The sequence below is a fragment of the Ursus maritimus genome, unplaced genomic scaffold (assembly GCF_017311325.1).
Source record: "Ursus maritimus isolate PB19 unplaced genomic scaffold, ASM1731132v1 scaffold_13, whole genome shotgun sequence".
NCBI lineage: Eukaryota > Metazoa > Chordata > Mammalia > Carnivora > Ursidae > Ursus > Ursus maritimus.
This window is the reverse complement of record NW_024423675.1, coordinates 24,254,280-24,280,647: the sequence shown is the minus strand read 5'-3', so window position 1 is coordinate 24,280,647 and position 26,368 is coordinate 24,254,280. Positions and strand designations below refer to the sequence as shown.

The 26,368-nt window shown below is 44.3% G+C and overlaps 1 protein-coding gene and 2 long non-coding RNA genes across 3 annotated transcripts in view; 1 reads left to right on the top strand and 2 right to left on the bottom strand.

The window, feature by feature from the left end:
- Positions 1-5,408: 5,408 nt before the first annotated feature.
- HS3ST5 (heparan sulfate-glucosamine 3-sulfotransferase 5) lies at positions 5,409-10,965 on the top strand. The gene is made up of 2 exons (XM_008706196.2): positions 5,409-5,608; positions 9,248-10,965. The coding sequence occupies exons 1-2, from the start codon at positions 5,502-5,504 to the stop codon at positions 10,176-10,178; spliced, it is 1,038 nt and encodes a 345-aa protein (XP_008704418.1). The 5' UTR covers positions 5,409-5,501; the 3' UTR covers positions 10,179-10,965.
- A 25-nt stretch (positions 10,966-10,990) lies between these two features.
- On the bottom strand, positions 10,991-16,147 carry LOC121102266. The gene is made up of 3 exons (XR_005834337.1): positions 16,124-16,147; positions 15,103-15,596; positions 10,991-13,156 (listed from the first exon to the last, which is right to left on the bottom strand). It is a non-coding gene; the product is annotated as an uncharacterized LOC121102266 (long non-coding RNA).
- A 7-nt stretch (positions 16,148-16,154) lies between these two features.
- Positions 16,155-26,368, bottom strand: part of LOC103676973 — a 50,873-nt gene continuing 40,659 nt past the window's right edge. The window contains exons 5-7 of the long non-coding RNA XR_005834338.1: positions 22,183-22,437; positions 20,839-21,004; positions 16,155-16,518 (exon numbers count right to left, since the gene is read on the bottom strand). This is a non-coding gene — a long non-coding RNA (uncharacterized LOC103676973). The remainder of the gene's footprint in view (positions 16,519-20,838; positions 21,005-22,182; positions 22,438-26,368) is intronic.

The window sequence follows — 26,368 nt, the reverse complement described above, 5'->3', positions numbered from 1 at the left end:
TGCTGCTTTCAAGAAACAGCCAGATGTCTATACAATGTGTCGTTTCTGGCCACGTACTCTGTTATTTAGATACTCCGCTTTGTTCTGCTAAGACACCAGGTCTATTGAAGCTTTAGTAATCTGGAGAAACTGTAATTGTGCTGTTCCTGGCACACCAATGAAAAACACCGAGAGATTAAAAACCGGAGATGAAGGAGGGCTTAAATGTCGTTGTAGGTCTTTAACCTTTTTTTTATACATAAAAAGAAATAATAAACTTTTTAAAAACTTTAATTTTATGTAAATTGCCTATTACCAGTATGATTGCTGGATGAAAGATTATTAAGATATCCATTAAAGCTTACAAAGCTAAAGGGAAGGAACCTGGGGGTTGGAGGAGCAGTTCACTTTCTCCCCAGTTTAATACTAATTTTGGCAAACCTTGGATGCTGTGGCTTCTCTTTGGCTTATATGCTCAGACCAAGAGCAACAGCTCCCAGCTTCGAAGACCCCACCCTGCAGATGCTCAAGCATTTCATGAGGGTACGGAAACCGAAGAGGCAGCTTGAGTGTTAAATCAACCACGTACCTTTGGTCGTCCCTGAGCAGGGTTTATTCAGGGGCTGCTAGGATACTGTCTCTTAGTATATAGTCTAAGGCTGATTCCAAAACAGAAGGAGATCTCACTTCCTGTGTCCTAGACATACTTACTAGAAACTACTGGCTTGGCTTCTTCAGTTCTGAAAAATTCCAAGAGATTTCTGCCTAACACAGTAAATGTTAGCTTTCTTTGTTTTTGGTAATTCTTTGCTTTGCCATACTTTGCCATCTCCCTTTGAAGAGAGAATATAGCATTAGGATTCTAATATTTAACAGTAGTTTCCACTGAAAGTTATTTATATTTAAAAAGGCTGATTTTTTCACAATCTATATTATTAATGAGAACTGCATTTATTTTATTCTCTTCCTCTTGAAAATGCATCATGAGGACAAATATATCTGCCTCGTGAAGATATTTGTTATGCTGCATTTTTGTAACATGCCCGAATATTGATAAAGTTCTATCGCACATTGTCTTACTCAAGGTTCATGTCATAATAACCCTGTGAGCTAGACATTATTATCTTCATTGTACAGATGAGTGTACCAAAATTCAGAGAGTTCCCATTATAAAACTAAACCAAAATGCTACTCAGGGTCTTTGCACTTCCCCACGGACGGCTCGCTCACGTTAGCTGAGCTCTCGAGTGAAAACTGTAGTTCTCCTCAGCATCCTGGTAGACGTGAGAATGCTTTGGAGGGTGCTGTGGCCCTGCCGTAAGGAGGGGAGGGAGCGTAAACAGACGTTTGGAGAAACCCCCGGTGGGCCTCTTGAGGGCACCTCCGACAGAAGCTGGACTGGCAGTGGCAGCTTATCCCACGGAGCAAAACCTCCATGGGGACAGCTGGACTTACCATACAGGGAGGGTCTACAGGTGGACTATTGGAGCTTTTGACAGTGAAAGATCCTCCATGGCAGTGGAAAAAGTAGTGGCCTCATGTTCGGTAAAGTTTCATTACCTACTGTTTACCAGACGGCATGTGCAAGGATACGCATATGCTCCATAGCTTTGTTGTGATAGTCTTCTAAACCTCGGGCTCCTTCCTCCGCAGACTTCATAGCCCCGGTCATTTCCCCCTACATGCAAATGTCTTCCCAGTGTTATCCCTAAGCCCAGCGATCACGCTTCGTTCCTGTCATTATCTACACAGTGGGCCTGACCCACTCCCACCCACTAATGGGCAGTATATTGGGATTTCCCCCCAGATTGCCTGTCCACCAGGATCACCCTCTCCAGGAAGTTATTAACAGGATCTGGGAGTCTTGAAGGAGGAAATGCAGGAAAGCCATCCCGGGCCCGTGAGGAAGCTGACAGAAGCATAGAGATGGGAGTGAAGAGGTATGAGAAGCAGTAAAGCAGCTGACCGGAAGGCCCGGTGTTGGGGAGTAACAAGAAGGAAGGAGGCTGACCGTCCAAGCTGGGCCCTCGGAGGGAGGGAAGGGCCTGCGCTTTCAAGGAGAGATCGGACTTGATCCAGCGAATAGCCAAAAAACAGATGAGGGGCAGAATAACTTGTCTGAGGAAGAGTAGACTATACAGGCCATAGGAAATGCACAAGGAGAACATCCCCAAATGTTAAGAAATAAGGGAGGCATTACGTGCCTGCACAAGACAGGGCAAGAAGAAATTAAGGAGAAAGAGTTTACTGAACTCTGGCAACTCAAGAGAAAAAAAAAAATACAGTAGAAAATGACTATGACTAAAAAAAATAACAAAAAACAAAAACACGATGCGAGATTCAGATCCATTAAATTGGACTCTGAAAGTGGTGGCAGGTGCGCGTTTTCTCAAGTTTCTGCAAGCTCACCGTAGAGAACCCGGAGCCCGTGCAGCGAAGCAGCGAGATTCCGGGCTCAGCACCCTTCGGCTAGCTTCCCGGTACTGCTGGGAGCAGGGGGAGCGCCTTGCTGGGAGTAGTGGGGAGACCCTCAGACCAGGCAGCGCCACGCTACAGCAGCACGCGGAGCCATGGGGGCCTCGCTGCGGCTGCGGCTGCCCGGGCCCGGAACGCAGATGCCGGTGGAGGTGACCGCGCTGGGCCGTCAGCCGGAGAGGCCTTCCCTCGGGGAGCAGGGACGTAGCCCGGGCCTTAGAGACTCGGTGACCTGCAGCTCAAGACGGCCCAGGCGCCCGTGAGCTGGGGAAAGTGGACAGAGCCCTGTGCGGTGTAGCGTGAAGCAGGAGAGCGGGGCCGCTCCGTTTCCAGAGGGAAGGAGGCCGCGGACTCCCCCAGCCTCCCTCCCAGTTGCTCCTGGGGGTGAGGCTGCTGACCCTCCCTCAGGCCACGGGACAAGCACATTTTACTTTGGCTCTTCTCATGTGTCCCGTGTGTAGCTGGCCCTCTTCAACTACGTAATAGCTCTTGTTCTCTCACTCCGCGAATACACACGGAAGAACAGATGACATAAACTCCCTCCTGTTGGTATCATATCAGTAAATCTGTGTCTAGTGATGTACCTGTAGAAACCTTACTTCATTCTCACGGTGGGCCTACAGAGTGGGGAGGTCAGAGACTGTCCCCATCTTATACATAGGGAAAGAGGGGCCCCAAGAATCTCAGCAGCCACGCCAAAGGTCACAGAGCTACTAAGAGGCGACTGTGATTAGGGAACTTGAACATAGTTTCCTTTTCTCCAGCCTCGTGCTGCAGTACTTGCATTTCAACAGGGACCAGAGCCCTGTGCCAAAGGCCTGTGGCTCCAGCTGCGGACTTCTGACATTAACCTCGAGATACACAAATTTGACTCTTTCTCGGGCAGCCCCGAATCACACTACACAAGTTCCTGCCTTCGCCTTCACGTTACCTCTGCCAGTTGGGTGATCACGGGCAAGTTAGAGAAAATTGCCCGAGCTTCGCTTTACCTGTTCATAAAGTGGGAATAACTTCATAGGGTTTTTCTTAGAATTTCCTGAAATACCTCTTTTCCTTCTCTTCCCCATTTTACCTGCACACAAGATGTGCTCAGTCAGAACCACAGGCTCATGCCGTGCCTGCAAAGACCCTTTCTGTTGCCTCCCCTGTGGTTTGGCTCCTGGCCCTTTCTCTGTCCCCCTCAATTCCTGTGTCCAGCCACGCCAGCCTTCCTTGGTGTCTCAGACTTCTTCCCCCTCGGTACTTTGGTGCACGCTGGTTCCTCTGCCTGAGACCCACTTTGCCCTCGTGCTGCCCTACCTGCTCCTCATCGTCAGGTGTCAGGCCAAGTGCCACTCCTTCTGGAAAGACCCAGTAGCTTCCTCCTATTATTCTTTCTCATTGCATCCTGTAATTTTCCATTGGTATTACAACTTACTCTAAGTATATGTGAATCCTACGTTTACTGGTTTAATAACCGTCTTCTCCACCAGACCACAGACTCCCATGTTGGCCGCTGTCTCTTTAGCACCTGGTAGAGAATCTGGCACATAAGGCATGTTCCATAAATATTTGTTGACCGTGTGTTGGATAAATACTGCTGGGACCTCTCCTTTGGGATTTCTTCTTCCAGCCTCCTCACGGGGTCGTGTACTACATTCCACAGAGAAAGCATTCCCACGAGCTCACATCCCTGGCCGTTTCTTCGTTTTCTTTCCTCGACATTTATTTATACATTATCATGAATTAGGTTGCATTCTCTGGTTGTTTTGCAATTTTTTTGCCCATTATTAGTTTTTCAAGGGCTAAAATTCTTTCAGGATCTTTTTCGGAATTCTCCATAAACCTAATAGAATCGCTGTAAATGTTCTTGATTCTCAGGAACCTCTTGATGAGTGAATGAATAGGCCAGTCAAGCAATCCTAGTATATCCCTTTCCACATAGCAAACATGGAAATGCCATTGCAAGAAAACAATTTCTACCCATCGCCCACTGCTGGAGTCCCTCTTCTCAGGTTACTATTTTGAGTTTCAATAAGAAACAATCTTACCTTGAAAGGGGGGTTGGATTTACTTTTAATAAGAAAGGCTGAATTGGAAGCTTGCATTTTTCCCCCCAAATTTAATAATAGCACTAGTAAAGCCTTACACTCCTAGGCCAGCCTTAGTTCAGGAATGAGAGTACAAAGCTTCCAGGTACGCTGCTGTCATGATAGAAGAGTGAGACCCTATCACCAAATCTGTGTGAATTCACTGAGAGCCAGGAGGGGGTCACACAGCAGGGGAATCTAGTCTGAGCATGTTTCCAGAATCAGTCAGTCCAATCCAGGACCGGGCAGAGGAGGCGAACGGCAACATCAGGTTACTTGGAGACACTGTCCTCCAACATCTGAGGTCCTGATAGTTACCACTGATGACCTCGGAGAGTGAAGGACTAGCTTGTGATCTTGCCCCCTGCATAATTAGAACAAAACAAAACAAAAAACCGTGCAAGTAAATATATGTCATCGCTCTGCCCCAAATGATCACTTACTGAGTGGGAATTTCTACATCTGTCTGGGTGTTCTGGAGCAGAACCTTCAGTTTACTGTTTGTCCTATTGGCAAGCCTCAGGTTACTCTGTTGCTCATTTTATCAATGTTCTTTGAATGACTAACAATAACAACAAATACATGTACACACATACACACACACACACATATATATATACACACACATACATATACATACATATATGTGTTATATGCATTTTGGTTCATGTTTTGGTTCATTGTTTTGACAATTGCCCAGCAGGTTCTGTCTAGTTAGTAGCTTCCCCCTAGTTTAGTATTTGATCTTATAACATGGGCCAGGAAAAGGAAGGCAAGTTTGGGTAAATCCCTGTTACACCTTGAACATGGTCAAGGTCGGTATGGGAGCTTTTCTCCATGAAGCATCACTTAATCGCCTGTACTCCCCTTCTGTGGCTTTGTGACAAACTACAGAGCCTATTAGAGATGACTGCTGATTGAGTCCCCTTCTATCCTTATCTCTCAGGCTGCAGAAGTCCTGAAGGTTGATGGAGGGCCATGCTATTCAAACAGCAGGCGTGGCTGAGACAGAAGCTCCTGGTGCTGGGAAGCCTTGCCGTTGGGAGTCTCCTGTATCTAGTCGCCAGAGTTGGGAGCTTGGATAGGTAGGTAATTAAATACAGACTTATGCCTGTGTGACTGCAAGTGTCTCTTGATTTAAACTTCCTTAGGATATAATCTTAAATCTCTCCAGTTGTTTTCCTCTCTCAAAATTCCCAAGAAACATGCTTTTCTGCAGTATTGATTTTGATTTATTGAGGCTTTAAAAGAAAGAGCTCCAAGTTGCTCAAACCAAGGTGTTCGTCAAGATCCATTTGTATTCTGTGTGCATGGACATTTGTTTTCAGAGAAGGGATAAAGCCGCGTACAGTAGAAGTATCATTTACCAGAGCTCAGTGTGGCCTGTGTGCATCTGGTTGTTGACCTCTAGCCATCGCAAAATAGTGATGTTGTATCCCTTTATCTTCATTTTGAAATTTATGAGTGAGCAATTAATGTGGTACCGTGAGAGTTAAGATTATATATGTGCCTATAAAGGAGCTCATCAACTTTGGAATCCATTGCCTTGGAAAGATGGCTGCAGGCTTGGGGAGTTTTAACCATGTTAATTAGGTCTGGTTTCCAGGAGCTGAAAGTACCAGATGAGGAGGCTGTCGCTCAGAGTAATTGCCCAGAAACAATGGAAAAATCCAGGGAGAGGAAATTTACAGAACTAGCACTTGGCTCTAAGTAAGCAAACAGTTGAGAGGTCCTAGACTTGCAGACGTCCCAGCAGGTACCAGCTGGCTTCACACTGAGTACCTCTGGACTGTCCCACATTTGGTATGATCGGAAAGACAGAAACGTTAATTTCTGAAAGGCAAACGTCCCTTCTTTGCCCTTTAAAATTAATTCTTGTACTGGAAAGACGGAAGTATGTTCTCCATGAATTCAATTCCCATTTTCCATGTAAATGTAGCCTCACTTAAAATGAAAATATCTTCCTTAAGGTTTTCCTTTTCTAATGTGTAGATCTTATCACTAGGTTATTTAACAAATAATATTGCAGTGGTTTTTATTTTCTTCAGCCAGTGTCAGTTTTGACTGGTAAAGTGAACCCCTCTGATGCTTTTCAACTCAAAATTCCTAACTGAACTTCCCACTCACTGGTTGCTAAGTATGGGAAGTGGTATAATCCAGAGCTTGTCACTGACTTCAAGTATTCCCTAACGTGGGCACCACTGTCCTATGTCCCTAATGGAACTTCTTTTTTTTTTAAAGATTTTGTTTTTATTTATTTGACAGAGATAGACAGCCAGTGAGAGAGGGAACACAAGCAGGGGAGTGGGAGAGGAAGAAGCAGTCTCATAGCGGAGGAGCCTGATGTGGGGCTCGATCCCATAACGCCGGGATCATGCCCCGAGCTGAAGGCAGACACCTAACCGCCATGCCACCCAGGCGCCCCCCTAATGGAACTTCTTTGTCAAGTTCTTCCCAATAGCTTTAGTTAGATTCCGGTCATTTCCTTTTTATCGGGTGGTTGATCCAGTGATCATTAACACAGTAGTTATTTAGTCAATGATTCTTTTCATTTTTAACTTGGTGTCTAGTCTCTAGTTGGATAGCTTTTGGGCTTTCCCAAAACCTCTCATTTGAGAGTTTGAACAAAATTATGTCTGAAATTGACACACACTTAGTCCTATCCTTTAGTAACTGAAGACCCTGCTCTCTGGGCGGGGGGCTGAGCTGTCACTTCCAGTCCTAAGATTTCATGTTTTTTTCCATGTCTGAGGCCCATGCTCAGAATTTACTCTTCGGGAAATGAAATAATGCCTTTTCTCCAATCGTGAGTTAGGAAGTCAAAAAAGCAATTGTTCTGCAGAATATGAGCTCCCAAGTGGAAGATAGAAGAGGAAGGACGGAAAGGAAGAATGGCCCTTTCTAGAAGTAGGGAAATTCTTTCCTGCTCTAACAGGACAGAGACGGTCTGTTTCAGCCTCTCTTGGCCAGAGTTCTACAAGAAAATTAAGTCCTTAAAGAAAAGGATTTGACTACTTCCTCACTCTCCAAGGATGGTACTAGCATCATTCTAGATGCATTGGAGAGAAGTCCATCCATTACACTCAATGGACGCTGTAGGGGATTAGGGCTTAATTCTCAACCAGAACCCAAGAAGAGCTAAAAGATGAATTTGTGATATCCCAATCAGTGTCACAATTAAAAATATCTTGGACTATGTGTGTGTCGCTACTTTTATATCTTCCACGTAGACCTCTAGCATCTTAATCTTGTTAACAAATTCATAAAAGCAAAATTCATGTTTCCCTAAAATATTAAATGTGGTGAACCCATTATTTTTATACTATTCCATATTTTCATGTTTTCCACAATGAGCATAAAATCATAAAAAACAAACACCACAAGTAAATACTATATGAGCCTAGTTTTCCATAAGCATTATGATAGACGTTCAAACAACAGGCAAACTCTTTCCCTCAGTTCCGTAGAATGTCGTGGCATGACAAAGTTGTCCTCTTCTCCCTTTAATTATAAACATTACAGAAGATGAGAATGAGACAATAGGGTCTCTTGGGAAAAGCAAGAGACAGGGGAACATAGACACCAAATAATTAAGATAGCTAGAAACTTCAGTTGGAGGATTGGCTTAACAGCCATTTTGACTAATATTATACCCCTTAGCAAGAAGGCTAAAAAGCCTTTTCAGATAAACTTAGGGAAGTGATAATGAATTTCAGTTAGGTTCCAGACTGTTACCCAAAAGGAAACTCCATATGCCACCCATAGACATTGGCCATGCCAAATCAAGCAGTAACTCTAGTCTAATATCATTATGATTATTACCACACCTTTCTCTCTGAAAAAAGCAGTGCTGAAGTGGAAATCCTCCTTTCTGGCTCCATCCATTGCATTCCTTCCTTCCTACGCTCGAGTCCCTGATTTCCATGGGCTTGGCAGTGAGGACCCAAAGCTTCTGGCTCTGCCAAGGTCTGGTTGATTTCTGGTCCCAGGCGTGGGAGGTGATAGACAGCCCTTGCTGATGGCATTGGGTTTGTTCCTACATTCAGCAAAGTAAAACATAATCCCGACTCCTTTAGACAGAAAGAAAGAGAGAGGCAGAAGAAATACAGGATTTGCCTAGCTGTCCCCAAGGCCAACAGCAGAAATTCTCATTAGAACAAAAAGCTCAGCAAGTGCCAAGATCGCATTTTTGCAGGTAGAGGATACAGCGAGCCACGGGCAGAGACTAGGACCTCTATTCAGATGAGATCTCAGAGATTTCTAAGAGCCACATGAGTGCTGCTGAGCTGCAAGAACATAGGACCCCATGAAACCCAAAAGGCGTGGCCTCCGCCAGACTTCCGCCTCCCAGCTGAAGATGATTGTCTGCCTTTCACATTTTCTAAATGATGGTAACTGGTGAGCTGTTAAAAGGCTATTAGTGTGGCTGGTGTCACTTGTCTGTCCTGTCCTGCGAACATAAGTACAAGCTGTAGTCAATTAAGTGCTTGGCGAATAAAAATTTTAAGGAGCACTAATAAAAATAATCCCATCAATTATGTGTGCTCCATTTAATACAAGGTTGCTTAAAATAAAATTTCCCAAACATATGTTCATTATGGGTTGCAGCAGGCTGAGAACCGGTGGTTTATTTATGCATTTAAAGTCTCACTCCAACTAGAGAAGCAGAAAAATGACATGTTAGTCGCCATGAGCTTCTAAAAGCCTCTTTCTGTCGCTTGCAGGCTACAGCCCATTTGCCCCATTGAAGGCCGATTCGGAGCCCGCAGCCAGGCCGAGCTCCCTCTCCGTGCCCTGCAGTTTAAACGTGGCCTGCTGCACGAGTTCCGGAAGGGCAACGCTTCCAAGGATCAGGTTCGCCTTCATGACCTGGTCCAGCAGCTCCCCAAGGCCATTATCATTGGGGTGAGGAAAGGAGGCACCCGGGCCCTGCTTGAGATGCTGAACCTCCATCCAGCTGTGGTCAAAGCCTCTCAAGAAATCCACTTTTTTGACAATGACGAGAATTATGCCAAGGGCATTGAGTGGTACAGGAAAAAGATGCCTTTTTCCTACCCACAGCAAATCACAATTGAAAAGAGCCCGGCATATTTTATCACGGAGGAGGTTCCGGAAAGGATTTACAAAATGAACTCATCCATCAAGCTGTTGATCATTGTCAGGGAGCCAACCACAAGAGCTATTTCCGATTACACTCAGGTGCTAGAGGGGAAGGAGAGGAAGAATAAAACTTACTACAAGTTTGAGAAGCTGGCCATAGACCCTAATACCTGCGAAGTGAACACAAAGTACAAGGCAGTAAGAACCAGCATCTACACCAAACATCTGGAAAGGTGGTTAAAGTACTTTCCAATTGAGCAATTTCACATTGTCGATGGAGATCGCCTCATCACAGAGCCTCTGCCCGAACTTCAGCTCGTGGAGAAGTTCCTAAATCTTCCCCCGAGGATAAGTCAGTACAATTTATATTTCAATGCTACCAGAGGGTTCTATTGCTTGCGATTTAACATTATCTTTAATAAGTGCCTGGCGGGCAGCAAGGGGCGCATTCATCCAGAGGTGGACCCCTCTGTCATTACCAAATTGCGCAAATTTTTTCACCCTTTCAATCAAAAATTTTACCAGATCACTGGGAGGACATTGAACTGGCCCTAAAGTAATAAGTCATATAACACTATGTGTTGTGGCTGGAGACACACAATGTCTCCTCTAGATTAAAGTATGCACTTTTCGTAGACACAACTATCCAAGTCGTTTTTCCATGTATCCTTGTACATACACAGTGTGTGACCAAATATAAGATCAATTCTTTTTCTATCGAAAAGTTACAAAAAATAATTTGTTGTCCAAGTGTTGCATCTTTTAAGCTATTTACAAAAAGAAAAGGTGGTGGTATTGGGGGAAAGTGACTTCAGCTATTCTCAAAGAGTGTAGTCTTCCTTTGAGTCAGAATTTGTCGTCCACCATTTTCATAGAGTTAAGCCAAAAGATTATGTGTGAAAACGTACCAATGGCTGAGAAGCTTCAGGAAGCAGAGAATTCAGTTATGCATTCTTTTCTAAGGGAAAGCTGGCTCTTTAATTCAGCCACTGAATTGGTGCCGTGAAAACAGAAAATACTATTTTCTTATTATTTGAAAGATGTCGTATCTCATAAAATTGACATTGTCCCAAAGTTCCTGTGGTGATTTTGCACTATCGTTTTCTCGTATAGACCATGGTGTCACTTGTAGCATGTCAATCACACATTGGAAAGTTAAAGTCCTTTTACTTCCATGTTCTATGTCGACAAAGAGAAATGTCATGTATATAATGTATATTGTTGTAAATACTGGTTTCACACTAAGTAATTCTATTTTGTAAACTGAATATGGCTATTTAATTTATTGTGAAAATTAAATTTATTGTGGTATTTAAAAATGGAATGGATTAAAATTACTCTATGTGCAACCTTTTTTTTTTTTTTAACTCATTGTGTTTTACACGCCCCCTGCTGCCCCCACATCGAAGCTGTTCACGTGCGTATGAGCGCGCTTGGAAAGTGCGCATCTCCGTCGGATTTCTGTACCCTTGTGAAAATGTTTTTATGAAGTGAGATTGAGTATATTAAAGAAAAAAAAATCTCAGCCATCTGGAAATCTAGTAATACAGCCACCTCAAAGAATACGAGCTCTTCTGCTACAACTTTGTAACAGTTAATTTACATGCAATTGCTGCTGTGTCAGGAGAGACAGAAATACTTTAACATAATCAAGGCATAGAAGAATCACAGTTTTATTTGAACCTCTAATCAGAGTCAGACCAGTCGAGAAATTAACTACAATAAGATTAGGAACCTTGTGTGGCCTCTGTACGGAAAGCTGCTGATGCTTCAAAAACGAATACAAACTCTCAGAACTCCCTCTTGGAGATGAAAAAACAAAATAATCCGTCTGCTCCGAAATGATCAAATGCGTAGTGCTGCTATTACTAACGTACGCATACGGCTCATATTTCCATCGAGAGGAATTAATGCTAAATTGGGTACGTGCTAACATCAGATACACTGTATCAGGCTTAAATAGAATTCAGAAAACCGTGGAAAGAGGGGTCAACCACAACAGCAAAAAGATGGATTTTTCTCAATCATGGCTGTTTATCCGGTAGACGATGTGTGAGGGAGTGGTGTGCGACGTCACATTGCGAGTGCCTAGAGAAATCAGCAAATGACAATGGATTCCCTTTTGATTGTAATAAGTGTTGATTTCCTCCATGAGTTGTTTCTCCTGTCCAGTGATTTGATGGTGAACTTTTCTAAATAAATAGCCCTTTCCCCTCCGGTGTCGGTATATATTGCTTCTCAGTCTACAGCCTTAGTGATCCTCTCTCCCGTTCCACTTAGCAATGATGCCGTTCTCTCAGCATGGCGTAGGCAGGACACGAGCACACGCTGACAGGCCAGCTTCTCACTCACCGTGCAGTGACTCTGGAGAGAGTGTCTCGGGTCTACATGCCAATCCCTTCTCCCTTAAGCCATGAATGAAATCAAACGTAATGAATGTAACACTAGATTTCCCTGTGCCTCAACTGTCAATGAGCCATTAGAGTAAACTCCGACTACTACATTCAAGGTCATAATCACATGCTGTCATCAATTCTACTGGAACTCCTTCTAGAGCACTCTGCAGCTGATACAGTTTTGTACCAGTAACTGTGAAATTACACCCCGTCGGAGCACGGACATTTCCGAAAGTCCGCCTGAGTATTCAAACAATCAAACTGAAAAATGGCAGCCTTTTCCTAGGCAACTAGAGAAATTTTTCTGAAATCATGAAGAGAAATTTGTCAGTGATAATCTTTTATATTCTAAATGTTTCTTAAGTTTTGCTGCTGCTACCAACAATATATATCTCAGCATTTATTCAAAGATTCTGTTTGATATATACTGACTTTTCTTTTTCTTTTTTTTTTTAAAGATTTTTTTTTTAATTAATTTATTTGACAGAGATAGAGACAGCCAGCGAAAGAGGGAACACAAGCAGGGGGAGTGGGAGAGGAAGAAGCAGGTTCATAGCGGAGGAGCCCTCGATCCCGGAACTCCGGGATCACGCCCTGAGCCGAAGGCAGATGCTTAACCGCTGTGCCACCCAGGCGCCCCTGACGTATACTGACTTTTCTGATTGGTTATTTTTGGCTCAGTAAGCCAGTATTTCTTCATCACACTCAGAAAAAAAGCTCTGTGATTTCCAATAGTTCTACTCCCTGAATAAGTTTGAGAATCGTTTTAAACCTTGGAGCCTCCCCACAGGGACCTAAAGCAGAAGGCCTGGCCTGGGAGAATGTTTCAGAGGCAGGTCTCACTGCACCAAAAAAAAAAAAAAAACCAGCCACAGCCACGGCTGATTGAGCAACGTAGAGAGAAGTAAAAATCCTATAACTTAATAGCATGCTTCCACTGGAGGTTTTAAACCTCCTTATTCAGAAAAATGTTTCCTGTTGTCATCAAACAGGCAGCAGATCTCTAGAGAAATCCTCAGCTCATTACGTTAGCTGTACCAGGGCTCTCTTGAATAAGTTATTCCTTCGACATCATGAAATCTCTGTGTTCTTCCTGGAGGCTTGGTGACACCATACGGCTTTGTGAAACAGTTCTAACTGCAAAGAGGAAAAAAAAAAAAAAAACTTTAAGCAACGGTGAAGTTTCTGCTGGACCAAAAAAGCTGAAATGACGCAATTTTGGAAGCCAAGGCGTTCCAATTATAAGTACACAAACAGGAACTAGAGTCCCGAGGGATCAGAGAGAAAAGAGACCTACAAACCCACAGACGCACATCCCCAGTTCCAAGTCTGTCCCCTACTCAACCCGAAATCACCTCCTGGAAGCCCTCAGTTGATGAAGGCACACTCACTTCTTCTACTAACTTTACTGCCCTATAGGGAACATCCAAGACATTAGGGTCCTTATTCAGGTATCAGAAAGCAAAGGCATGTGAACCGTCATAATCACATCTGATCTCAGGTTTGGCACCTTTTATGTGAAGGGACCAGCAAGGACCGTCACTAATTGCCACTGAGGCAGACAGGGCCTCACGAGAGCACTGTTTGGGTGCCACGCCTGGTAGAAGGGCCCTGTGAGGAGGGTTACCTGGGACACGGGAGGCAGATTGCTGCTGAGGGAAGGTGGGAACCGAGGACCAGGGAAGTCCAAATGCCAGCCCCGCCAGTAAGCTTTTGCCTTCCCCAATTAGCAGTTAGCTAAATTGGATTGCCTTCATAAGCCTAATTTGAGAATTTTCCAGGGATGGAGAATTTCAAATGATCGTAAATGCTGAAGTCTTTTGTACTTTCGGCGCACTCAGCAGCCACTCTCCCCTCGGGAGAGCAGTCTACAGTGTAAGCAAAAAAGAAAACTTCGCCGAAAACCTTCCCCCTGAAAATGACTAAATACGGCAAAGTCTTAGCAATTCGGGCTAGCAAGGTGAAAGTAGAGAATATCTTCAAGCAAATTCATTGCAATTATTCCCAAGTGGATAAGCTGCAAAACTATACTAACAATATACTGAAAAATATCTAATTGCATCTGCTTTACAAAATAAAAGCCTCTTCACTGGCATCATTTTTTTTCCCAAATTGGTGTTACTCAAGTATTTCAAAACATTCTGTTCCCTTAAGTAGGTTCCTCGGGCCCCCTAGCATCTGTTCATCAATTTTCATAGGAAGCCTTTCCTGTAGAGCGAGGCCAAGGATGAAATTTAGGCCCAGATAGGATCATTTGGTAAGGCTCTAATGAACGGCGCCTTACTACACATGTTACAAATCAAAATGCAAATGCACTTTCAAAGATTTCTTTCTAATTACATTTTATTGTACCTTTTAGGAATAAGAGTGCTATTTCATAATGACTCAGAATGGGGTGGGGAGTTGAGGCAGAACCGTGCAGACAGCAACACCCGTTCCCATAGAAAGCGCCTGACCGGTATCCCGCGAACAAGTGTCTGTTATTTAAAGGCAGCTCAGTTGAGAAGAAATACTCTTCCGGGCACAGCACGTAGGCGGCAGCAGCCTTGGTACCTGATAGGCTTACTTCTGTCCCTTCGGAGTCTGTGAACCATGTCAGCCTACCAGGTCTGGGAGCTGTTGGTGAAAGGGCTGTTGTCTCTAAACACACATGCCACCCCCCTTTTAGAAAAAGTCCACCACGAGGGTGAGGGGCTCCCCGTAGACTGGTAACTTGGCAAAGAGCTGGCTCACCTCCAGCGTTTCTGAATGCACAGAATTCTGCTTCACGTGTCCTTTCCAGACAGATGCAGCATTGCTGGCTTTGACAATGGAGGGAGGGGACGATGGAGGGAGGGAACCAGGAGCCAGGGAACGTGGGCAGCCTTTAGAAGCTCGGAAAGGCAAGGACATGGATTTCCCCTAGACCCAGAAGGGAACACCTGCCAACACCTTAATTTAGGCCAACAGAACTTGTGTGGGATTGCTAAACCCACAGAAATGGGAGAACAAGTTTGTGTCGTTTTCAACCACTGACTCGAGGTAATTCGGTACAGCGGCCGTAGAAAACAGCTACAAGAAATGAGGAGAACCAGAGTGCTCACCGAGTGTGGCGTGTTTAAGCAGCTGATGCTCCTTCCTTCTCTCAGGGTGACAGGGCAGCAGGCAGCAGTCACAAAGGGCGTTTCCAAACAAAGCCAGCAGAAGTCCTGAAGGACAGGGGAACCCTTGCAAGTTCCCAAAGGCATTTGAATGCAGGCAGAGTGACCCTAGAGGAGACAATTCCCTGGTGATAAAAACCAGAGCGAGTCTCATGTCTTCTGGGACACTTCCACTGAAGCTCAAAGGGTAAAAAAAACCCAGTTTCATGGTAACTTGCAGAGACATTTATGACAAGGTATAGATTATGTAACATTTTTAAATATCTTTAACATTAAGGTTTGTACACTAAAAAGAGAAAATATTTCCAGTCTTTTCACAAGGCCATAGTATCTAGCCTTGATCCAGAATATCCGAAGTCTCCAAAGATCAGAGCCAGGAGACTTGGTCTTTTTCAAACTGGTCCCAGAACCTCCTCGAAATGGCCTCAAAAATTGTCCTGTAAGGAAAACAAAGACCTGAGATTCTCTCTCCTGGGATTAATGAAATTCAGGGGCACTTACTGAGCACCTAAGATGTTCCCAGTTTCTGAAAGATCTAGCAAACAATTACTAAAGGTCACTAGAAAAAGCCAGCGTTAGAGGTGAGACCAGAATGCAGCCCTCCAGATTTCCAGCCCAGGGCTGCTTGTCCAGAAGTCTCTAAATGGTTCTCTTTATTATTTATGTCTGCCTACTTCCTAAAAGGATTTGAGGTGGTGATTTTCTAATTAAAATTTGTTTCTAATCTCTTTCTAATCTTGTTTTATTGGCTGTATTTCAACCCTCTTGTACTTAATCAACCTTGAATAGTAACGTGTATTGAATCTGTATAAAAATATGAATTAGCATTAAAATTAAAATGTACACACATTTAGTACCCATGTAATATGTATGGGCATATTTGTATTTGTAAGCCTGCTGAAAGAAGCTAATGATAATGGTTCATTATGGGACTAATCAAAACCATTCTTTTGTTAGCGATTACCTATCAAATTTGCACAGCTGCCTTCTAAAAATTCCATTCCAAAGGTGTCATAGTCCAGCCAAACAAAGTGAATATACGTAAAGAAAAGAAAAAATAAATTATTATTTCACATCAACTGATCTGAAAACAAATACTTTGATAACAGAATACATCTTGCCTAATTGAAGCGTCGCTACATCGAATATAAGAAGTTTTAACGTTGCTAATTCGAGGATACTGCAGGTGCTCACACAGGAGTATCATTCATGCCACCACTGTGTGCACATGCATGGACACACGTATGCAGGGTGTGATTCTCAGCGGTTCTGGAACAGTGTCTCATCCCCACGTGATTATCCCGTTACTTTGGCTTCAGCACTGCCATGAGTCCTCCGCCTGAACCGTATCAAGTTTCTCTGAAAGCACAATTAAATTTAAAGGTAACTCGATGAGCAACATGTTTACTTGGCGTTATTATCTGTAGCTGTCGTGTTTGAGGCACTAATGTAAAAATAGTGTGAAATCAGTAGGGACACAGACGCATGCCGCAAGCTCTGAGAACGTGGCATCGATGGCTCCCTCTGGGATCCGGAAATGTCTTGGGGAGCTCAGTGCTAAAGGTTCAAACAGCACTAAAAACAAAAGGTGTTTGAGGTGAGCGGTCAGAATCACAAGGACAGGATAGCCCAGTGCTCGGCTTTGCCCCGCAGCCCCCTCATGGGAAAGGCTACAAAGGAGTCGACACCCACCGAGCGTCGTCTGTGTTTACACGCACGGACTGACCGGCTGACTTCAGCCACACGAATCCTTACTTTGAACCGTGTGTTAAATTATTGCTGACTAGGGGATCATCTTCAAAAAAGTCACTTTAATCTTTTTAAGTTCTCCTTCAAACAATGTCTTTGAAATATTTGGAGAAATAACTTAAAAATTCTCTATGTGGCGACGCCTGGGTGGCTCCGTCGGTGAGGCGTCTGTCTTCGTTTCGGGTCATGATCCCGGAGGCCTGAAATCAAATTCCGCTTCGGGCTCCCTGCTCCACGGGGAGCCTGCTTCTCCCTCCGCCTGCCTCTCCCTCTGCTGTGCTCTCTCTCTCTGTCTCTGACAAATAAATAAATAAAATCTTAAAAAAAAAATTTTTTTAATCCTTTATGTGAAATCAATTATTTTTTAATCTCTCTGGCTGGCTCATCTCCCAGCCTCTGCAACAGGCTCTCAAAGCATTCCCAGAAGTCCTTGAGAGCTTCTGAGCTCCGCTGACAGGCAAGCCAACCAGCACCAATGTGCACCTGTCAGCGATGGCAGTCTCAGCCCCCCAGCCAACTCCAGCGGGCAGTGTGGCCTTCCCAGGGGGCACGGCCCCAGCCTCCACATCCCCAGTGTATAAATGTGTGTGAGGAGGTATCCTTCTATGCTTCTGTTATTCTCACTTTTAGAAAGTACCAAAACCTTTCTATGGGGTATCAACGAAGCAGGAACCCACCCTCGCCATAAGGCCAGGCTAGAGCAGAGACAAATCTGGGTCACAGACACCATGTTAAACTTAGAATCTCATGATAAGTGTTCAATAAACATTCGCGGACTGAATGAATAAATCCTCCTTCGTTATGATGATGGAGGCTTTACTGCTGGATTAAGTGTGTTTGGTTGTCTTATTCTTCCCTTAGAGTGGGTTCTCTGCCAGGAGAGTCGGAGGTCCTCTATGCAAATAGACCTCTGGCAGCCAACCCACCCAACAGCAGTGGGCATAGTGCAGGCTTTTGCTGGGCTCCCAAATGCGCCTTATCTGTTTAATGCACTGTTAGATACAAATGCTAAGAACCAAGGGCTACCTTCGAACTCTGTTCTCTACCTACTCGTGCCAGGCACCGGTGAGACAGTTCAAGTCACTTCACTTCTTAACGCCCTCCTACAAATGGTGAAGCAGTAGATACCAACTTGTATTTATCTAAGAGACTTCGCCCCTCCATAAGTGTGGATCTCTAAATGTTCTCGATTCAACTGCTAGGTTTTACACTTAATGAAGCGTGCATTAAAATTGTGAATTTCAGAACACTAAGCTAATTGCCACGTTCATCATTGTAAACCACACTGTGAGTATCACTGCTTAGGGGATTATAATATGAAAGGTGAGCCTCTCAGGTCACTGGTCTCATAGAAGGAGAGCTCTTTGGTGGTGTTTTTAATTACACTTGACTTCTACCTTTTTGCACGTGAGTGCATCTTAGTCTGGGAACGTGCAGACACAACACGATGGATGAGACGTAGACAGTTCACAAGCCACCAGATCACTGGAGAATAACACACAGTAACTCCTTCGTCATCGAGTAGGAGAAGCACCTACTTTAATTTGCTTTGACATGTTTAGAAAATCATTAGTAGACATTAATGAAAGAATTATATTAATTGAACTAATTATTGAAGGCCCTGTATGTACAACAACCAAATGATAGATGACCCACTTATTTCTGCTAACGGTAAAAACACTTGCAAATTGAAATTGTCATTCCACAAGTCTAGCTGATTCTTGAGTCTCAGTTGATTGGTTATATCATATAGACACCCGCACACCTTTTAGGAACATACTTTGGTGAACGAATGATTTTGGGAAATCCACTAACTGAAGAGGCCACAGCTGTGAAGAGAACAATCTTGACCTGAATATCCACCCAAGTCAATAGAACCACAGCTGTCAGGGCACGATGGGTACTATAGCTAATGTCTGCCCACTGGACTGCTTATTTCAGTATCTCACAAGCAGGTTTGGCAGAGACCTAAGAAAAATGTGTATGTCCATTCCTACCCCTCGTAGTACAGATAAGCAGCCCAGGTGGAGAGCCACTGTTTTCTATTCTAAAATGTACATGTTGACTTTATTGTCTTAATACGCGCAGCATGATTAAGAGAATGGTATCTTTGACATGTCTTCCATAAGCAATTTTAGGACAAGGATTATGTCATCTCCACCTCCCCATCGCGTGCAGGCCTGAGACTCACACTCTAACATAGTAAACGATTTTTTAAAAATCGTGAATGAAAAACTATAACTATTTAAATAATATCAAGAATACCAAAAGATCACTGTTTGCTGAAAAGTAGCTTCTGATGCCCGATGCCTCTCGGGGACCCCCGACTACGGATGCTCGTAGATACTCGCTTTTAGTGCAGGCCTCATCGCTCGCATCAGGAGGTACAAGAAGGGCCACTGGGCTCCAAGCCTCACAACGGCAAAGAGGTCAAAGTCAGACCAGTGGCGTTACCTCTGAATGAGATTAGATGGCAGTACCTGAAAAACTCTGACACATAGCACATTATTTTGACACATTTCATTTTTTCATACACCCACACCTCAGAAAATGGTAGTAGGCCCCCTGACCTCTGAGAGGCCACAGTCTCATACACCCGGACCTAAACTCATGCACGACAGGATGGGCAGGATGGAGAGCGGGATCCCTGTAGCACACTCACGGTGCTTGACCTTGTCTGTTTGGGAAGCCAGAGCGTGGGACTCACAGGCCTGCACAACAAGGCACTTCAGAACAGAGCAAATGCTAACCGCGGAAGTGCAGGACTGCTTACCCAGATTCCCACGGAAGTGCTCAGGTTTCACTCTTCCTTTTGAAAAACGTAACTTTTCTAGTAAGTTGGTCACACTCCAAGAGGAATTAAGCTTGAAAGATAACAGAACTTCAAAAGCCAAATGGAAAAGACCAGACCTGAGGCTGCGAAGGGCATTCAGAAGAGAGGGGTTTTAACTCAGCTTTCAGAACATGTTCTCTCTCCTCTTTGAACGTTTCTGACACTTGGAGGGTTGCTGAAGATTTTCCCACCCGTGACATCTTCCGGCAGAAAACCATGAAATAACAAAAAGCTGTTTCTAGGTAGAGCAGGGGGGATGTGAGAGTCAGTTAAAGGAAGTTGCCTCTTGTTCTGTTTATTCTGGGTGTGTGTGTGTGTGTGTGTGTGTGTGTGTGTTCTGCTTCTTCTTGAGCCTAACAGTCATCTCCGAGAAAACTCCCTGAGCCCTGCTAATCTCACTGCAAAGACACACATTCTATGGCCAGTGGAACCAAGGCCCCCAGCACGTGGCCCCCAACAGGAAGCAGAGGTCTCAGCGGGTCACCGGAAATGTGTCTGCATACCCCATTGGCCAGGGATGGCAAAAAATCCAAAGGGAAAATAATAGGAGAAAGGGATAAAAGTAGGAGGGGGTCAATACACAACTCAACACTTACATTCCTGCCTCTTTCAGGCTACTTCTTTTACCCAGAATCCTGTCGTCCTGCCTTTCCCTAGGGAACCTCTTGTGACCCTTCAAGATTCAACTGAGAATCATTCCAATTACATGTGCTAAACTCAGTACGATGCACGAGGAACCTGAAAGGGCACAATGTAAAATGCTGACCTCAGGGAGTCATGCACCAGGCTCACAAGCGGGCCCCACGAGCGATGTACAAAGAACGTGATTATTCTAAGCTTATCACGTGGCACAAAGAATGCAACAGTGCACAGTACAAGATGCCTGCCCACAAGGAGCTGAGCACCAGACTCCCTGCTGGGCACATGGAAAACCGGTGCGCGAGACATCTACCCCCAGGAGCTGACAGCAGGCGGAGTACTGAGCACGAGCACCTCGACGGTGCATGGCACAGGTGGCTGTCCACAAGCAGCTAAGCACCAGGCTCAGTGCTGGACACAAGGGTCACTGCAGTACCCAACCCAAGGTTCCTACTCACAGATGTGTGCCAGGTTCGACATGGGCAGTATGAACAAGGCAGGGACGCCTGGTGGCTCAGTTGGTGAAGTGTCTGCCTTCAGGTCGGGTCATGATCCCAGGGTCCTGGGATTGAGTCCCTGCCCAGAGGGGAGCCTGCTTCTCCCTCTGCCTCTTCTGCTCTCTTTCTGTCAAATAAATAAATAAATAAATAAATAAATAAATAAATAAATAACATCTTTAAAAAAGTGAACAAGGCAAGGTACAAGGCAATGTGCCTACCCTCAAGGTACTGCCTTCCTGAACCCCCGACCTGGCAATGGCCTCTACCCCTCCCATTTATACCCTGATAAACAGCCTCACTTTCGAGCAAAATATTTTCAGTGTTTACTTCCTCCGGGGACAGTAAGTGTATTGAGGGCATCATTTATAATTTATTTGTGTTCATATCCCCAACACGAAGCACAGTGACCTCAAAATACCAAAACCGCCCCCACCAGTGATGACACAGATGACACAGACAGTGTGTGGCACTGAACAAAATTACTAAGTTTCTGCTCAAAACAACGTCAGTGAGGTTTCAGAAAAACATTTTCTTTGGTAGATTTTCATGAGTATTTATGCTTCAATGTGCATGAAAGATACTGGTCTGCAGTTCTCACTCACGTACTGTCTTTATCCGGCTTACAGATCAGCGTTAAACTGGTCTCCTACAAGGAGTCAGAAAATTTTCCTTCCTCTTCAGTACGTTAGAACAGGTATCAGCACATTTTTTCCATAACGGGTCGATAGTAAGTGACAGTAAATATTTTAGGCTTTGTGGTCCACATGGTCTCTGTTCCAACTATTCAACTTTTCCCAAATGCAGCCGTAGACAATAAGGAAACAAGCGGCCGCGACTGTGTGTGACTGTCCAATTGAACTTGATCTACAAAAACAGGGGTTAGTGAGCCGGATTTGATCTGGGGGCCTGGGCTTGTTGACACCTGTTCAGAAGTAGTTTATAGAGCACGTGAACCACACGGTCTTTGAAAGCTTGGTAGAAATGCGCCTGTCCCTGATCTCAGTGGAGAAGACCCCGGTCTTTCCCCATTAAAAAAGGTCATAGGACATCACATGTTCATCTCGTACTCTCCCTGCCCCACTGGGTTCTTCAGTGGGTTCTGGAATGACCCACTTCTCCAAGGAGCCAGTACCAAACTCTCTTTGTTACAGAGGCTTTACAGTATAAGTTAATGTATGGTAGAGCTAGTTTCCCTTTGTAGTTCTACTTTTTTCACATTTTGTCACAGGATCTTCCCTGCCTCGACCAACCACAGAAAGACAAGGAAGGCTAGCGGGATACGTGACCCAGAGGCAGACTTACCCACAGCGACAGGGGCTGGGAGGAAGTGGCTCAGCTGGGCAGGCCAAACGTGGGAGTTGGTAGCTTGCGTAGCGATATTATGACCATGGGTCCTGGCATGTCTGGTCTGGGAGACTGAGTCTAACAGTGATGTCAGGCTCTGGGGGCAGTGAATCCAGGTGCGAGTGAAATCCTGAGGCTCCGGTGTGCTGGGTGGGCAGCAGATAGCAAGGATCTGCTCCCGGCAGGTTGCTGTCCCTGCAGAGCAAGGTTGGCCTGGCAAGGACAAGGGAGAGGCCGAACAGTAGAGGTTCAGGGTCCCAAGACAGGGGCCTGGCAGAGGCAGCAGGGGAGACCCCCTTGGCAGTGCTGCCAGGTATCTGAGGAGGAGAGCGAGGCCCAAGATGATTGAGCAAACCTGGAGCTTGGGACAGAGCTGCCAAGGACTGAGTGGGATTCAGGTTGAGCCCAAACGTCAGGCTAGGGCTCCTAAGTCCCTTCTGCCCAATGTCCTCAGGACTTGAATGAGATTATGTCTCAGATTCCTTCCACCTCTACGAGTCTAATTAATGAATCCAATCAAGGACAATGAAGACTCAGGGCGCCTGACTGGCTCAGTCGGCTGAGCGTTGGACTCTTGGTTTCATCTCAGGTCGTGATCTCATGGGTGGTGGGATTAAGCCCCAATTTGGGCTTCACACTGGGCAGCGAGTCTGCTGGAAGATTCTCTCGCTCTGCCCCTTGCCGCACTCATGCACTAAAATAAACAAATAAATATTAAAAAAAAAAAAAAACACTGAGGACTTAGGTTTCACCAGCATATTCTGTGTACCGTCCATGCGCTCTGCCACACACTGTACGTAAAGGTAAGAAAACTAATGGGTTTTTTTTTGTTACCAGTGGTGTGTTGGGAAATGATTAACAACCAGCTCTCTTCAGGAGGGTAGAGGAGCGGGGCGGGGTGGGGGGAAGCCCTGATGTGTAGCAATTTGCCAATATCTATGGTACAAATAGCTCCACCAAGAAGTCATTGAATGCGGAGCTGGGAAGAAATGTGCAGTGGAACACGGTTACATAATATTTCCATTCTACAGATACAATAGATGTGAGTAGCCTCAGAGCATAGACAGATAATAAAATATAATAAAATGATTAGAAAGTGATATGCTTTGAGTATATATTACAGTTGTTTTTAATATAACTAATTTAGTTGTAAGTTAATAATGCCTGTGCTTAGCAACCAGCTCTCAACATTCCTGATAATCTATCAGTCAGTTCTTGCGAGCTGATATGGGCCACCTGCAACACACCACTGATCATTACTTATTGTCTGCCAGGTGCCACGGTTGTCATTTGAGATACATTGTTTCATGAATCCTCACTGTGGGCTTCTGGAATAGTTACTATTTTACTGATGAAGAAAAGGAGCTCAGAAAGGTTGACTAACTTGCTTGGAAGTACACAGCTGAACAATGGCTGTGCGACCTCCACCCTCCAAATCCCCGTATTCTATTATACCACACTGTCACTCAGATTGCCAACATTTGATTTTAAAGTGTTTTATTCTTTAAGACAATAGACTGTGTTCCATGGATGCCAGGTCCACTGCATTCAGCAACTCTGTGAACACGAATGTGTGTGTAAGGTCATTACACTGAGTCAGCCCGTTTGGTTTCAGAAAGTGCGATTACACTGGATATGATGGCCGCGTCAGGCAGAGTGTGACCTTCGTTGTCATGTAGAGGAGAATGACAGAGCTCCGCTTACCTGGCAAGAAGTCTTTCCAGAAACAGTGGGAATCACCTCAGGCTCTCCTCTCATTTTCCTTCCTTTTCCCTAAATTCATTCCAGCTCACAAAACTAATTTAATTCCTTTTTAATCAAGTCGATGTCTTACACAATGAACCTAAAGGTGAGTATCCGATAACATTTCAACCACTGTTTTCAACTAATTCACATTTGCTATGGTTGTAATTTCTGTGACTCAGAGTTATTCTTTCTTGTTAAAATATGGTGTTTACTTTTTAATAAGCAACATCGCTGTAAAGTTACTACAGGAGCCCCTAGGAACCAAATAATTTTACAACATGAATTCAATTATTTCTCACGACAATTCTGTGCAATAGGAACTATTATTATCCTAACTTCATAGTAAACTGAAATACAAAGAGATTAATAATTTATCCAATAGCATCTTATTGGTCTAAAGATAAACTCCAGATTCCTTTGATTTTCAGCCAAGGCCCTCCATAATCTGGCCCCAAATGCCTTTTCAAAATTAGATCTCACTCCTAACTGACAATAATACTCACTGGGACCTGCTACATCTTCTGCTTCTCGCCTGTACGCCTCGGTCCCACCACTGTCCCCATCCAAGGTGCCCCCCTCCTTGTCCTTTGCCTGGATCCTCCCGTCACACAAAATTCTGCTCTAGTCGGCTCTTCCATGGAGACATCTCTGACCATTCTCACCCAATGACACTCACAACCCACTCGTGCCAATACTACCTTGTAACTTCTCTCAACATATTGCCTTATATTGTCATTTAAAGGTCCATATCAGGGGCGCCTGGGTGGCACAGCGGTTAAGCGTCTGCCTTCGGCTCAGGGCGTGATCCCGGCGTTCTGGGATCGAGGCCCGCATCAGGCTCCTCCGCTATGAGCCTGCTTCTTCCTCTCCCACTCCCCCTGCTTGTGTTCCCTCTCTCGCTGGCTGTCTCTATCTCTGTCAAATACATAAATAAAATCTTTAAAAAAAAAAAAACGTCCATACCAAGTCTATCCTCCAACAAGAATGCTAACGTACTATAAATCATACCTCCACAGTGCCTAGCACAGTTCTAAGCACATAGTTCTCCTCAATGCTTTTTTTTTTTTTTTTTTTAAGTAAGCTCTAGGCCCAACTTGGGGCTCAGGATCAAGTTGCACGCTGCACTATCCGAGCCAGCCAGACACCCCCCTCAATGCTGTTTCCATTATTGTATTCTATAGCTTGTGCAGAAGCTATTCTTTTTATCAGAAATGCACTCTGTTCTTGGACTCACACGTCTTCGGCATGAAAAATATTTATATGCCTGAAGATTGCATCCATTCTAGTAAGAAGAATTGGTGAGAGTTACCTATTGATCAGGATATTTGCTACCCCAAACTCATATTGTTTTTACTTTATTTTTATATGCTATAAAAAATAGAATATTAGAAAAAATTTACCACTTTAAGCAAACTGGTTAAAGTAACATTGGAAAAACTCATGGCTTAGGCAAGAAACAAGACACTGGATATTTTTTCTTTTACTAATGCACAAGACCAAAGGGAAGGCAGGTGTAAGAGAAGTAGAGAGCCACACTCTGCTGGAGTTATTTATAATAACTTCAAGGGTTCTTGAATAAAGAAAAGTGGCAAAAGTTAAAACGAAGAAAAAAAAGGGTTTTTAAACGGCAGATTAATTTGAAAGTTTGGAAGACTGTTCAGGACAGTAACTCACAGCTTTCTGAATGTATTTAAATGAGGTGGAAATTGACGAAATGGAATTGTTTCAGAAAACCTGCCCCAAGCAGACGACGAGCAGATGGGTGGAAGATGACCGTAAGCGCACAGCTACTTAACCCCAGTTTGGAAACGGACCGCTAAGCTTAGGGTGAGAAAGAAAAAGAAAAAAAAATGTTTAACTCAAAATGAAAGAAATAAACAAGCTAGCTACTTTCAATGTATTCTGCTTGATTTTACTTCAAACTGCTCTTTAGGGGATCAGAAGTACATCAGCTTCTGCAAGCAGGCAGTGGAAACCGTCTTTGTGTTCCTCACAAGGCTCATTTGCTCATAAAACAAGAGAATGAACAAGACCGCAGCACCAACGCCTACTGGTCACATGGTCAAAATGAGTGTTAACTCATTTTAAAAAGTCCTGATTGGCCAAATTTACAGCACAACACTTAAACACCAAGGTGATTTAATTGGAGTCCTATCAGTCAGGAATTCAGGAGAAATTCTGAAGGACTTGAAACTAGGTAACAATAATAAAGAACCAGGGATGCTCTCAGTTCAGAAAATTGTAGGCTGGCTGATTTAACTCCTGTCCTGCAGAAAGTATTAGGCTTTATTTTTAGAAACCAGTTGGGAATACTAATGGACAAAGCTTCCCTTCATTAAGGGGAGCTAAGCTGGTTGTAGGAAAACATGGCCACTCTCACTAACGGAGGGAATACGAG

Coding starts and splice junctions, on each gene's coding strand:
- HS3ST5 (XM_008706196.2), top strand. CDS start 5,502: ATGCTATTCAAACAGCAGGCGTGGCTGAGACAGAAGCTCCTGGTGCTG. Junction 5,609..9,247: donor AGAGTTGGGAGCTTGGATAG/GTAGGTAATTAA, acceptor TGTCGCTTGCAG/GCTACAGCCCATTTGCCCCA.